Raw genomic sequence first — 14344 nt, forward strand, 5'->3', positions numbered from 1 at the left:
TTTCTGATCTTCCATTTACATCCCTAGGGATCGATATGAGGTTGGTACATCCCTCCCTATCCTCCTTCCCCTTCTCAGCTATAACAAACTTCAGGCATGGCTTTCTTCAAGATTTGTCCATTAATCCAGAGACATGTTTGCGGTTAGACACTCCTTTTTGGAGGCAAGGGCCAGGCTCACCATCTGCGCTCTAGTTCATGCCCTAAGATGTTTGATGGGGTTGAGATCCAGTTCTTCTACACGAAGCCACCATCCCCAGCCATACATGTGCACTGGGTACAGTCTTGCTAAAACCAAAAAGGACCATGGGACCGAATGAGAACCTGACTTTAAGAATAAGCAGTGTCCCAAACCTTTTTGGTCATAATCTTTTGGTCACTCACGTCATTCCGGCAGTGATACAGCATTCACATGACGGGGACATCAGCCATATGACTGTTGGAAAGGGCAGCCCACATTGCAGAGTTGTCACATTTACAGCTGCTCGGAGGACGGGGACATTGCTGGCCTTCAGCCTCATGAACAAGTCTAGGCCTGTTATACAATGAGGTCACCTGTATATTGTGTCACTGTGAGCTCTCAAAGCCTCGGAGATGCACGACATACTCGCCCAACAAGTTATTTTATAAGGGCCACTTATACATATTGATCTAGATATTCCTGATGTGGACCATTAACTATTTGTGATGTCATTCTTTTAACCTTTTTGCCTTTGTGTTTTGAGTTTGCCTTTCCGCATTTTACTAAATGGAAGTTACTTACAAACTTTATAGATTTTTATTTTTTTTATGAAAATCTAGAAATCAAATTCTCCCGTTCCTGCCAACGCTCAGGCCTCTTTCAGACGTCCCTGCCACTGGTACGGGTGGTGACAGTTTTCACACATACCGGAGACACTAACACACCGCCGTTCAAGTGAATGGGTGTGCACATGTCAGTGTGTTTCCACAACCCATGTGTCTATGGGCAACACACTGACGTCCATTTGTTTTTTTGTTTTTTGCAGCAGCACAGGCCACAAAACATCTCACACAGATGACATCCATGTAACCCCTACCGATGCCTGGGAATCAGCTGTACAGTTTGTGCTTTTCCCCGGCACTGGGTGCTGAAGACTGCTCACATCACTATCCCTTGCTCTGACCGCAATTGGCGTGTGCAGGGGAGAATGATAAGTTGTTTTAAAGTGTAAAATTAAGAATTAAAAAATCATATTGTACTCCCTTTTAATGCCGGGGTCATACTAGCGTATGGCATCTGACATGAGGGCATCGATGCGATATGCTAATGACCCTCGGCTCCTGCTGTGCTGCGAGCAGGAGCCGAGTGTCATGCGTCTGTGCTCCGAGCCTCTTGCACAGAGCGGATCGGAGCACAGCTGCGGAGGAGGCGGAGAAATAAATTTCTCCATCTCCTACTTTGTCGGTGTATATCTCTGATATCATCAGAGTGCTGTGCGCGGTCACTTGCACCCATAGACTTATATGGGTGCGAGTGAGCAGAGACTCGGCCGAGTGTCATTGACAATCGCAGTATGCTGTGATTTCACTCACACACTGAAAACGGACAAGAAAAAATACGGTGATGAGAGCTGCCCCATAGAGGGATACTGGTCCAAGTGCTATACGATGTTTTATCACATAGCACTCGTCCGTATTCCTCACTAGTGACTCCGGCCTAACACACAATCTCCTGAAGAAATTGTCCCCTCTAAACAGCAATATCCCTGACTTGTCCCAAAGTTTAAAGTTTCCCTCCGATCACAGGCATTGGCTAATGGGACTACTACTACTCCCATCATCTTACACCTGCTGTCGCTGCTGATGGGAGTATTCATCAGCTGGCACCTGTGCTATAAATATAAAATAAAAAAAAAACCTTTTATTTTTAAAAACTAGCCAGACTAAACTTACTTCTGCTGGTTGCAACACTCAGCTGTCAGCTTTAGTAAGGCTGGTCATCCAAGAATACAAGTGTCACATATGGTGGTGTTTTTTTTTTTTTTTTTTTTTTTTTTTAAACCTGGTTTCCTACCCCCCATATTTTTGAAAACCAGCCAAACTGAAGCATACAGTATGGTGGGGGGCTGGTAAGGGGCCATGGATATGCGGGGTGCATCTATTAGATTCTGGTGCTTTGCCTGGCTCTTCCCACTTACCCTGTGGCAGTGGCAAGTGTGGTCGATGTCACTTTTTTGTTTTGGTAACATCAAGCCCATGGATTAGTAACGGAAAGGCATCTAGACGACGCCTATACATTACTAATCCTATAGTTATAGTGAAAATAAACACTCGGCCAGAGTAAAAACATATATATATATATATATATATATATATATATATTTTTTTTTATGCATCTAGGTAATTTGACCATCCATGTGGGAGCTGTCGTGGTGGCCATCTTGGTTGTCCCTCCGATGTAATCCTCATGACATAACTTTTTTTTAAAGGAGATGTTATTTTAATATCCAGTTATGAAGTATTTGGTTGATGTATGTTTTTAAAATGTGTGCACTGAAATGCAATGCTTTTACCTCCTAGGAGAGGCAGGTGCAAACATCATTGAGGTCTCCAAGGAGGCGAGGAAGCGGTTCCTGGGCCCTCTGCATCCATCGTTTAATCTGGTGAAGATTATTCGGAATTGCCTATACAAGACGTTGCCGGACGATGCACACGAGCGCTCTTGTGGAAGACTGGGGATATCCCTGACTCGGGTGTCTGATGGGGAGAACGTGCTGCTGACTCAGTTCAACACCAAGGAGGAGCTCATACAGGTAATGGCCGGAGTCCCCACGGACGGAATATGTGCCTGTTTGAATGAGGCCACTTCCATGTTGATACTGTAGCAATAGAGGGTATTGGGCTCTGTACACAGGGTCCTACATTGGGGAGTATAGCTACGCTGTAAGGCCCGTGGCATTGTATAGTGTCAATATTTTGTCAATTTCATGTGACCAGAGGGCCTGTGCTTATGTCTGATGTTTTATGCCAAACCTAGACAGACATTGTGCCTCATGTAGCTGTTCTAACAAGAAGCCTTCCAGTGTAACGTTGGCCAATGTGTCCTGTTTTTCAGGCCTGTGTATGCAGCACATTTATACCTGTATACTGTGGACTTATCCCTCCGTGTCTACAGGGAGTGGTGAGTAGACACCATGTTGTCTTTATGGGAACGCTCCAGTAAATATACTCTGCCCCCGGGCGCCGTGGAGACAGCTAAAATGTATAATAAATTGGGTACAGGGTTACAATGCATAATTTGGAGAAAGTAATGAAATTTCCTATAAATGTCTGGTTCTGTTCCTGATCTGGCTTTTAGCTGAGATGAATCTGTGCTGCACTTTATGCACATGCTCAGTAGTGATCTCATACCCAAGAAAGTAGCCACAGGTCTGAGCATCCACCACACCCGACGTACGTTTCGCTTGTAGATGCTTCGTCCGGCTGTGACATCATATATAAATCACAGACTTCCATGTGACTTCTATTATACTATGCAACAATTTATTATACCTAGCCCTGGACATATCCATCTGTTTGTACATTCCTTTATAGCTATGAAGCTTTATCCTATATATTATTCTTGCTATCCTGCACTGTCTTTGTGCTTAACTTGGATTATGTGTATAATGTAAACCATGCCTATGTACTGATTAGTAAACGCCTTTTTTACGTGTATACTGTGATGGGTATCTCTCTACACTCCCTTATCTTTTAGTGAACTTTGCTCATACCCACCAATTTTTTGCCTTCAGTGTGCAAATTATTTTTGGTTCGGGCTTTCCATCATGTCGCCTCATCTGTGGTTTTTTCCTCGTTTTAAGAAATTCTATTATGTCGTATACCTGTTTTTATGGTTTAACAAAATGTGATTTTTAGTTTCTACCTTGGCCCATATTTAAAGTCTTTCTTTGTTTGTTAAACACCTTTTAAGGCCTCTAATGTAGGATTCTCCTTGGTGTCTCTACTCGCTACATTGGCAGCACCTTTGGGGAAAGCATTATTACATCTGATAACAATGATTGCAGGGTATTAGAGCGGACATTTGGTGGCTGGATTTCATTGTGCGTCTTGCTCGATGTTCCTGGTAAAATGTCAATGAGGGCAATGACCCAGTTAAAAGCTAATTGGTTACATCACAGCATGGTGACCGTTTGGCACAACCGCATTATAGCCCAGACTGTGTGCTCTTCAATTCTGCTAGCTTGGGCAGCTTTGTCTCTGCGGCACGGGAGGAGCACTTAATCGGTGCTCTGTCCAGCTACAGAGCAGCATTTACAAGCTTCACAGTAAAGGGCCTGTAAGCGCTGCGCTCTTTGCCTAGGAGACCAGCCGGCTCTGATGTTTTGCTGCGTGTTACCAGCCATCTTTTGCAAACAATATAATTTTCTAATGCTCCATTCTCAATAACTGAAGGGTTATTAAGAGGTAAATTACAAAGTTGCTTGTTCGTACAAGCACCTTCTAATTTTCCCCATTTAACACCAGACAACCCCCGTTAAGCTGTAGATCACCTGTGGGTGTACTGGGTATTGGTATACATACACCCTGTACTTGGCATGTAAAGTACACGAGTGCTGGCAGCGACCATTGCTGGCTTGCCATGACTGGTGCCCGATCACCGCGATGGGTCAGAAGGTAGACTTGCAGAGTTTTCATGGCTGTAACCTTACAGATGTGCCAATTTCTAACCAGTTTGTTTCCGCCTTGTTTCAGAGGTACGTAGATGGTGGGATCTCTGATAACCTCCCTCAGTATGAGCTGAAGAACACCATTACCGTCTCTCCCTTCTCCGGTGAGAGTGACATCTGTCCCCGTGATGGCTGCACCAACATCCACGAGCTCAGGGTCACCAACACAAGCATCCAGTTTAACCTCAGTAACTTGTACCGACTGTCCAAAGCCTTGTTCCCTCCAGAACCGCAGGTATCGGGACACTGATCAGACCATCCGTGCCATGTCCTATATCTGGTGCATGCAGCTGCTTGGGCTGGAAGGGGTTTATCACCATGTTGGGGGGTCTTTAGTTGATGTGCACCCTGGTATAAAACGCTCACTTCGTATAATTCCTTGTTCCACTAGTGTCAGAATGAAGACTGGAGTACACAGGAGACCTTAGCAATATCTTAGCCCATACCGGCCTGACAGTAATGGCCCGATAATTATGTAATGACCCCATTACACAAGACCATAATTGTTTAATGTCTAAACTCGCTGGTAACCGCCCAACGGGTGTAGAAAGTGCTAGTTCTTCGGGTGCGATTACGGTACTTTTAAGCCAGATTAGACCCTCTAAATCTGCAGCCCCCTGCCCCAACTGTACAGGTGATGTCCTTCTGATAATACGATCACTCGGCCCGTACAATCTAATGTTGGCGGCTTTTCTGTACACATACTGTTCATCAGGCTGTGTAAAGAACCATTGATCGGTGGTCTTCTAATAGCCTGGATCAGCTTGTGTACAGGGGCATAAGGCAGTGTGGCCAGAAGCCTGGCTGTGACACATCATTGCAGACCTGTTCTGCCACCTAGTGGTAGAAAATGGGTAACTTGGATTCCTCTTGTAACTTCTAAGTCACATTAAAACAATGGTTTATACTAAATGCCCTCTACGTTCTTATGTCTTGGCAAGAGAAGGCTTCTTTGCAGACTTTTTTATTTATAGCTGAAAACAAAAATTACAAAACCCTTAATTTTCTTTGTTAGAGAATTCCATAAAAAATTGTATTCTATACCATTGTTGTGTGAACGAGCCTCTATGGCGGAACAATGCAGACGCTGTCTTGGGCTATGTTCATATGCACAGTAATCCTCCTCTAGAACTGATCCAGCAGCAATCCATTGACAAGTTGCACAGATACCACTTTTTTTTGTAATTTTTTTTTTCTTGCTTAGTGAATCATTATAATATAGATTTATTTTTTTCCACCCCCCCACTAAGTAAAAAATGAACCCTATTTAAAAGAGGAAGAATCAGATTGATAAAATGATTACTGGACACTTGGCCTTGCTCGACATTAGAGCTGAACATCAAGATTGACATCTGGACATAGAAGGCAAACTGTCTTTTGTAAGCTTGTCGGTGCATCAGGTGAACTGTCCGGGCTCGTGTAATGGTGGCTTTTACATTCCCAATTGTTTACTTTGTCACACCCAGACTCAAGAGATATTCCAGTATGTGGGCTGTGATGGTCAAGAAAAGGCAAGAATGCTGTGATTAGTCCCACTTGTAGTACGCCACATACTATGTACACCACAGGCGGTGGGTACAGCGTACTCTGCTTTGGTAAACACGGCGTAGATAAGTCAGAGCGACTATAAATTACTATTCCCTAGGAGGCCTTATAAATCAGCTGCAGAACATCTTGGTTTTAGCCCAATTTGTCATACACAAAACGTCTCTAAAAGTCCACCTAAGCTCTGGGAAGACCCCATTTATCAGGCGTGTTATGTGCACTGGCTTTCTTGAGGAGCACCACTCTAGGAGAACTTTACATTTATTTATTTTTTTTACTTGTGTAAATTGTCTATTTAACTCTTTATTATTTATCTACTTCTGTAGGTTTTGAAAGATATGTGCAAGCAGGGGTACAGGGACGCTTTGCATTTCTTAAAAAAGAATGGTGCGTATATCCTTTTTCACTGGTGCGTTATAACACACCAATTAATACAGATTTTGTTACTAGATTATGTATAAACTTGGGTACCATTTTGTTTACAGATAAGCCCCTTAATAAATCTGCCATTACTACCACCCCCCCCAAAAAAGTCAATGAAATGGTAAATTTAAATTGAGCTAAGACTAAAGGAAATTCCTCATGTTTCGTTTTTTTATTTTGGCCACCATAGGGCTGCTGAATCGGCCGAGGGTCATGAGGTACCTGGCTCTGCCAGCACCTGCCAATGAAAACGAAGAGGGCAGTGAACGGGAGGATCAGGTAGCAGAGAGCGCTGCAGCCGAGGAGGCCGAGCAACATGTGTTTGAGCATCTTCCCCAGAGACTGAACCAAGGTAAGATGTGCTACTATGTTCCATGTGGTAAATGCATTGGATGTGTCCATACATAAAAAAATTCCTGCCCCACCCCATATTGTACCATCCTTCTTGGATCCGACCTTTCACGATCTCTTCCTTCCCTGCTCAGCTCTTCTGGAGGCTTGTACTGAGAAGCGTAGTATGTACCTCTCCATCGCCAACCTGCTGCCTGTACGTATGGCATCCGCATTAATGCTGCCATACACTTTACCACTGGAGTCCGCATTATCCTTCACCGTCAGGTATGATATGGAGTAAGGGGCTGAATCTGCCATCACTGTGTGGATGCTCATGGTAAGATTTTCAAAGTTCCTGTTCTGTTTCAGGCTTCTGGAATGGCTTCCTGACGTCCCAGAGGATATCCGATGGATTAAGGAACAGTCCAGAAAAGTATGTCGCTATGTCCTGAGGAGGGTGAAGAAGAAGCTGGGGAGCCAAATTTCTGCCAGGTACACACTTGTGCATCTTCTTGTAAACTAAACTAAACTAGATGTTCACATACGTTGCTTTCTGTAAAAAAAAAAAAAGTTTGTATGTATGATTTTTTTTTTTTTTTTTTTGTTTAGTTTTGAGAACTTTTTTTTAATGTCGAGTGACATAGGCAACCTTTCAACCAGGCTGCCCAAGGGGTCTAGTCATTTCTCTGTGGTGGTGTTACATGGTGTCCTTTTAGATAAAGGACTGACCATGTAATATACACAGACCCCTTGAGTCCATCAGGTGACGAGGAGCTCACATAGAGCAGGCAATAAGTTTTATTGAAAATATAAAATTACCTAAGTGACGTACATCATGGTGCCCTCATGTTTCAATTCCTAGAGTGATATGGAATTGACGAGAGTCAATAAGTCTCCTGAAATGTGACGTATTACAATCATGAAATCAAGATGTCGGTCAACACATTTCATCGCTCTGATTAGAAAAACTCATTGAGACACAGATGATAAAAGATGGAGACAACAAGCCTTAAAAGCAATACAAGGCCTTGCGATTTGCAGTTAATAAAGTTTCTGCATTGATCTCTCCAGTTAGCGGATGCGCTTACAAACTCTGGTCCACGGCCTATAAATTCGCACAGCCTTGCATGTCCCACATCTCAAAAGTCCCATTAAGGGAGCATCGATTCAACCAGGTGGTCTTGCGTTTCTCAGGCATAAAATGATTAAGGCGGTCCTGATTGCTACCCCATCGATAAGTGACCGAGGTGCCGTTCAGTAATTCTTTCCGATATCCTCATCCTAGATGAGCGGAGATAATCGCCAATACTGTGGTGGAATGGCAAGGAGAAGTCATAGATATAGCAGGTCGGATAACTGGGCAATACGGGTGAGGTGTAATATGTGGATTAGGGTTAAGAAGCAACATCTACCCAATAGATCTGAATGCAGGCATCGAGTCAACTCTTGGCGTTTGTTACCCTTGCCTTACTAACATGTATAATATTTTGAATGAGTGATGTTTTATCATCCCTTTTCAGTGAGCCCTATCGGTGATGGCTCACACAGAGCAGCTGTCTGTTATGGCGCAAGGAAGAAGGGTCCCCTCCACTATGTCCTAGGTCTTCACTGGCCTTTCACATTGAGCGGTCCTCTCAGGTCTCGGTTGGGTGGGGGGTGGAGGTCATCAATCTGAAAGCCTGGGGGAGGGGATCCAAAAAGAACTAATTCAGACATTGCCCTGATAAAGCCATTGAGCTCAATGACGCAAATGCTTTTTGTGGTCCTCCAGCTTATCATGGGTGTATTTTGAAGGGACACTTCATCTTGCACAGCAACTTCTTCGTGATGGAAAAGATTTATCAATTTAATTGCAAAAAAAAAATAATTTTTTAAAATATTTTGTAGTGTTGCCACAAGTTGGAGACTGCTGCCCTTACTCTGCTTTGTTTTTGTTTCAGGCTTTACTACCATTTGGAGCTGCGGAGATCGCAGAGCCTACCTGTTCCATTGGTTTTTGGCAACAGCGAGTGTTTGCCCAGGTGGATTAGGAGTAGTTCCTCCTTAATGGACATGATGCAAAAATGGGAGGACTATCAAAGGCACTTGATGCCTGGACTTTTCTGTATTAACGTTGACATGCAGGCTACGCTCTACCACCATCAGCAGCCACAACTGCCCCAGATCTCCACTGAACCCAGCTGCCTTCTTATGGTGGAGGCACCCAGAGCTGATGTGTCCGAGAGCTCGTGAAAACCATCACTCTAGAAGATCGCCGCTGACTAGAACCAGTTATTGTTTGGTATAGGACCTTATGTCCGAGTGATAATGATGGGGCCATGGTCTCATGATATAAATACATGCTGCTGTCGTCTGGCCAGCTCAGCTCATAATGGGATGCGAATGTCGAATCTCTAGAGCTTGTATAACCAATGGATGCACCAGACCGGGATACTCCTGAGTAGTACGGAGTAGCAGTGTTATTGGAAGGAGGGAATAGGAAAGTTTTTCTACTTTTAAGTAGAGGAATGAAAACTGCAAGTGATGCAAAAAGGTAGGTTCTAGATATACCTGAGCCATCATCCATCCATAAATTGTCCTAGATCAGCTTCTCCTCTCCATTCACAGAAATCTGTAAAAAATTATTCAGTTTTCAATGATGAATACCATACAGACCATGTATGGTATAGACGAACATGCAGCTGCCTGGTCCTAGTCCTCACTTCCTGGACAGCTGCCTATAGATCTCATGTCACAGGGTGAATATTGCGTTGCAGTTTGAATATTTTCTAGAATCTATATAAGATGGAAGCAGAATGTGTAACCTGGAGGGGAAGGGTGGGAAAAGCTATTCAACCAAAATACTGAGCTGAATACACCTTGTAGTATTTCCAGAGTGTACTTTATGGTCATGGTGAGCTGATTATTTCACCAGTTTAATACCTTTTACTATTTTATTTATAGGACTGTACTGATTATGGAGTGTATTGAAATCAGTTCAATATATTTTGATCAGTAGAGTGGGAAAAAATAACAATAAATGAAATGAATAGTCTGTAGCAGCGACTGCAGGTGAGGGGCTCTCCCTGCTGTGGAAGGAGTACAGGGGATATAACCAGAGAGGAAGGGGGAGTAAGTGATTGATGACTGGGAGTATGTGTGCAGCATTTAGGGATAAAGGGAAGAGCAGATTTGAGACGAATCCAGTTTTGCTCTTTACTAGAGGCTAATGTTCAGTTTGCAGTGACCAGGGTAGCTGAGTACAGGGCCCGGGCAGCAGGGGATGTCTTGCTCATGCTCCGGTACACAGCATGTCCTATCTAAGGCATTAGTTGTGGAGATTTTAGTGAGGCCACGTTGACACATTCAGTATTTGGTCAGTATTTTCCATCAGTATTTGTAAGACAAAACCAGGAATGGGTGATAAATACAGAAGTGGTGCATATGTTTCTATTATACTGTGTTATTTTTATTTATTTGTTTTTTTTTTTTAACTAGAAGACTCCTCGGACCATAAGACACACCCCAAATTTTCAGAGGGAAAATAGGGAAAAACATTAATGTGTCAAATGGGGGTCCAAACAAAAAAGTTAAACCGCACCCTAAAATGTCCAGGTCTCTGAGGACAAAGAGGCGCACGTCAGAACCAGGGGGTCCGTCCCGGAATATGTTCCATGTCCAAAAAGATAAAAAAGACCGTGCCTCAAAAGATAGTGAAAAATAAATCTTACATTTTATTCTGACTCATGTAGCGATGTTTTGGTCCGAACCGGTACAAAGGGGTCCGTCTTACAGTCCGAATTCTGCTTACCATGGGAAATCGGCAGCACTGGTGGAGCATGGTCGGTGGTCCAGCAATAGGACTCCTAGACTGGTTTGGCGGTGCTAAAGGTGTGGGGACTCTGCTGACACTTTATGAAAGCCCGGAGCCCCTGCACATCCATTGCTGTGATGCCGTGGCCTCCGGTAAATCCCTTCCCTGGCAGGTTCGGCAGTGCTCTGTGGTGCAGGGGCTCCGCCACCATTTTATGAAAGCCCAGATTAAGATCTCGTTCTGAAATCTCAGGAGACAAGATCTCAACGACAATATCTCAATCTGAGCATGCACTGCACCCGGCGGCCATTTTCCCAGAGGCCACCGCATCGCACCAATGGATGTGCAGGGCCTTCGGACTTTCACAAAATGCCGGCGGAGCCACCACACCACAGAGCACTGCGGCACCAGCCTGGGAAAGGAGTGTGATCATCGCCTCGCAGCGTCAGGCCACCGCAGAATCGCCCGACTCCTGCACACTATTTGTAAGTATATTCTGACTAGAAGACTCACCCCTAATTTCGCAAAAAAAAATTTGGGAAAAAGGTGCGTCTTATAGCCCAAAAAATACATTACTTTTCCTCTGATTGTTCCTCTCCTGGTTTTGCCTTACAATTACTGATTGGAAAATGCTGACCAAATTCTGAATGCGCAACGTGTGCAATAAGTACTGAAGTTGGCAGAGATATCAAAAATGAGAAGCTGCCAAATCCTATGTAGGATATCCGGGGACTTGGTGGTGCCTGGTCCGGTTGATGAGGGTGGTATGTTTGTCATAGTTGATCCTAGCTTTTTGTCAAAAAGTTAGTGCAACGGTCAATGTTTAAAAATGTATTTATTTATTTTCTTTAAATCCCAGTTCTGTCAGAAAAAAAACTGTACAGCCCCCATAGATAATAACATGGATAGTATTTGTGTGATTCAGTCCTTACAGTGCGTTTGTTTTTTTTTTTTGGGGGGACATGGGGCAGAAAGGGGGAGGTGGGTAAGGAAGGGATTCTATTTGCCAGAGCTGAAATCCCCTACTACTGCCTCCATGTACTGGCCTTTCTCTCTGCCAGTTGGTATGCGCAGGTTTTCCATGCCATTATGGATGCTGAGCTGAATCCTTTGCTGTTGCTTTGTCTGTAGCAAGGATGTTATTTTTGACAATGCTGCAGCCAATCGCTGCGTCGTTGAACCTATTGGCTGTCGCGTGTATGATGTGACTGCTGCAGCCAAACACCTGGGCAGCGGTGGATGCGCAGTGCTGCATTGGGAGGGAAAGCCATGTTCAGTGTGTCTTATGACCCGTCACTGTGTGGCACAACCTTTTCTAAGAGGACGACCCCTTGAAGCTTCTACAAACTCGCACGTCAGACCCGTGGCGCTGCTGGACAACATTATTAACATGCTTCTGGTTCTTAGGAGTTTGTTTGTTTCTCAGATGATCTTTACAGGTCCTTCTCAAAAAATTAGCATATAGTGTTAAATTTCATTATTTACCATAATGTAATGATTACAATTAAACTTTCATATATTATAGATTCATTATCCACCAACTGAAATTTGTCAGGTCTTTTATTGTTTTAATACTGATGATTTTGGCATACAACTCCTGATAACCCAAAAAACCTGTCTCAATAAATTAGCATATTTCACCCATCCAATCAAATAAAAGTTTTTTTTAATAACAAACAAAAAAACCAACAAATAATAATGTTCAGTTATGCACTCAATACTTGGTCGGGAATCCTTTGGCAGAAATGACTGCTTCAATGCGGCGTGGCATGGAGGCAATCAGCCTGTGACACTGCTGAGATGTTATGGAGGCCCAGGATGCTTCAATAGCGGCCTTAAGCTTATCCAGAGTGTTGGGTCTTGCGTCTCTCAACTTTCTCTTCACAATATCCCACAGATTCTCTATGGGGTTCAGGTCAGGAGAGTTGGCAGGCCAATTGAGCACAGTAATACCATGGTCAGTAAACCATTTACCAGTGGTTTTGGCACTGTGAGCAGGTGCCAGGTCGTGCTGAAAAATGAAATCTTCATCTCCATAAAGCATTTCAGCCGATGGAAGCATGAAGTGCTCCAAAATCTCCTGATAGCTAGCTGCATTGACCCTGCCCTTGATGAAACACAGTGGACCAACACCAGCAGCTGACATGGCACCCCACACCATCACTGACTGTGGGTACTTGACACTGGACTTCAGGCATTTTGGCATTTCCTTCTCCCCAGTCTTCCTCCAGACTCTGGCACCTTGATTTCCGAATGACATGCAAAATTTGCTTTCATCAGAAAAAAGTACTTGGGACCACTTAGCAACAGTCCAGTGCTGCTTCTCTGTAGCTCAAAAGTGGCTTTACCTGGGGAATGCGGCACCTGTAGCCCATTTCCTGCACACGCCTGTGCACGGTGGCTCTGGATTTTTCCACACCAGACTCAGTCCACTGCTTCCTCAGGTTCCCCAAGGTCTGGAATCGGTCCTTCTCCACAATCTTCCTCAGGGTCCGGTCTCCTCTTCTCGTTGTACAGCGTTTTCTGCCACATTGTTTCCTTCCAACAGACTTACCATTGAGGTGCCTTGATACAGCACTCTGGGAACAGCCTATTTGTTGAGAAATTTCTTTCTGGGTCTTACCCTCTTGCTTGAGGGTGTCAATGATGGCCTTCTTGACATCTGTCAGGTCGCTAGTCTTACCCATGATGGGGGTTTTGAGTAATGAACCAGGCAGGGAGTTTATAAAAGCCTCAGGTATCTTTTGCATGTGTTTAGAGTTAATTAGTTGATTCAGAAGATTAGGGTAATAGGTCGTTTAGAGAACCTTTTCTTGATATGCTAATTTATTGAGACAGGTTTTTTGGGTTATCAGGAGTTGTATGCCAAAATCATCAGTATTAAAACAATAAAAAACCTGACAAATTTCAGTTGGTGGATAATGAATCTATAATATATGAAAGTTTAATTGTAATCATTACATTATGGTAAATATTGAAATTTAACACTATATGCTAATTTTTTGAGAAGGACCTGTAGGTCTCACGTAACAGACTTTAGTATTGCTACTTGGCATTTATCACCTTTTCTCAGCCCATTACTGCAGGATACAGTCTGACATGGGAAAGTTACTAGCATTAATCCTGATGCGTCTGTGCAGACGGTGACATTGCCCTTTTGTTGTATTATATTTGTACATAGACCTGGCATTTACTGCACTTTATTTCTGGCCTGCACTGACTGCTGGTAACATGTAGCCATAACTGCTTTATACATGTATATAAATAAAAGGATTTATGATTGCATAACATCGTGGCCTCTAGAGTTGTCCTTGGCGGTCGGGTCGTCTCTGGGTGTATGCGGCACATGAGAGCCCGCTTACACTGGGTGGGGCTTTCAGAATGCTTTCTAACTGGCTGCACAAAATCACGTGACCACGAACAAGCAAGTTATCAGTCGTGTTACTAAATCGGCAGATTTTCCCGCTTTCTCAAACTTCTGCGCTCCATTAACAAGTTTATAGGTCAACCTCGTCCACCTTATGTGCAACGTTGTCCTTGTCACAGGAGACCTCATCACA

At 43.7% G+C, this 14344-nt stretch overlaps 1 protein-coding gene across 1 annotated transcript in view; it reads left to right on the forward strand.

The window, feature by feature from the left end:
- Positions 1-14072, forward strand: part of PNPLA2 (patatin like phospholipase domain containing 2) — a 35726-nt gene extending 21654 nt beyond the window's left edge. The window contains exons 3-11 of the mRNA XM_069739919.1: positions 2541-2773; positions 3076-3141; positions 4716-4925; positions 6562-6622; positions 6849-7010; positions 7144-7276; positions 7361-7483; positions 8932-12339; positions 13640-14072. Of these exons, the coding sequence (XP_069596020.1) occupies positions 2541-2773; positions 3076-3141; positions 4716-4925; positions 6562-6622; positions 6849-7010; positions 7144-7276; positions 7361-7483; positions 8932-9223 (1280 nt within the window). The 3' untranslated portion in view covers positions 9224-12339; positions 13640-14072. The remainder of the gene's footprint in view (positions 1-2540; positions 2774-3075; positions 3142-4715; positions 4926-6561; positions 6623-6848; positions 7011-7143; positions 7277-7360; positions 7484-8931; positions 12340-13639) is intronic.
- The last annotated feature ends 272 nt before the right edge of the window (positions 14073-14344 follow it).

Source organism: Ranitomeya imitator, chromosome 9 (assembly GCF_032444005.1).
Source record: "Ranitomeya imitator isolate aRanImi1 chromosome 9, aRanImi1.pri, whole genome shotgun sequence".
In the NCBI taxonomy this organism is placed as follows: domain Eukaryota; kingdom Metazoa; phylum Chordata; class Amphibia; order Anura; family Dendrobatidae; genus Ranitomeya; species Ranitomeya imitator.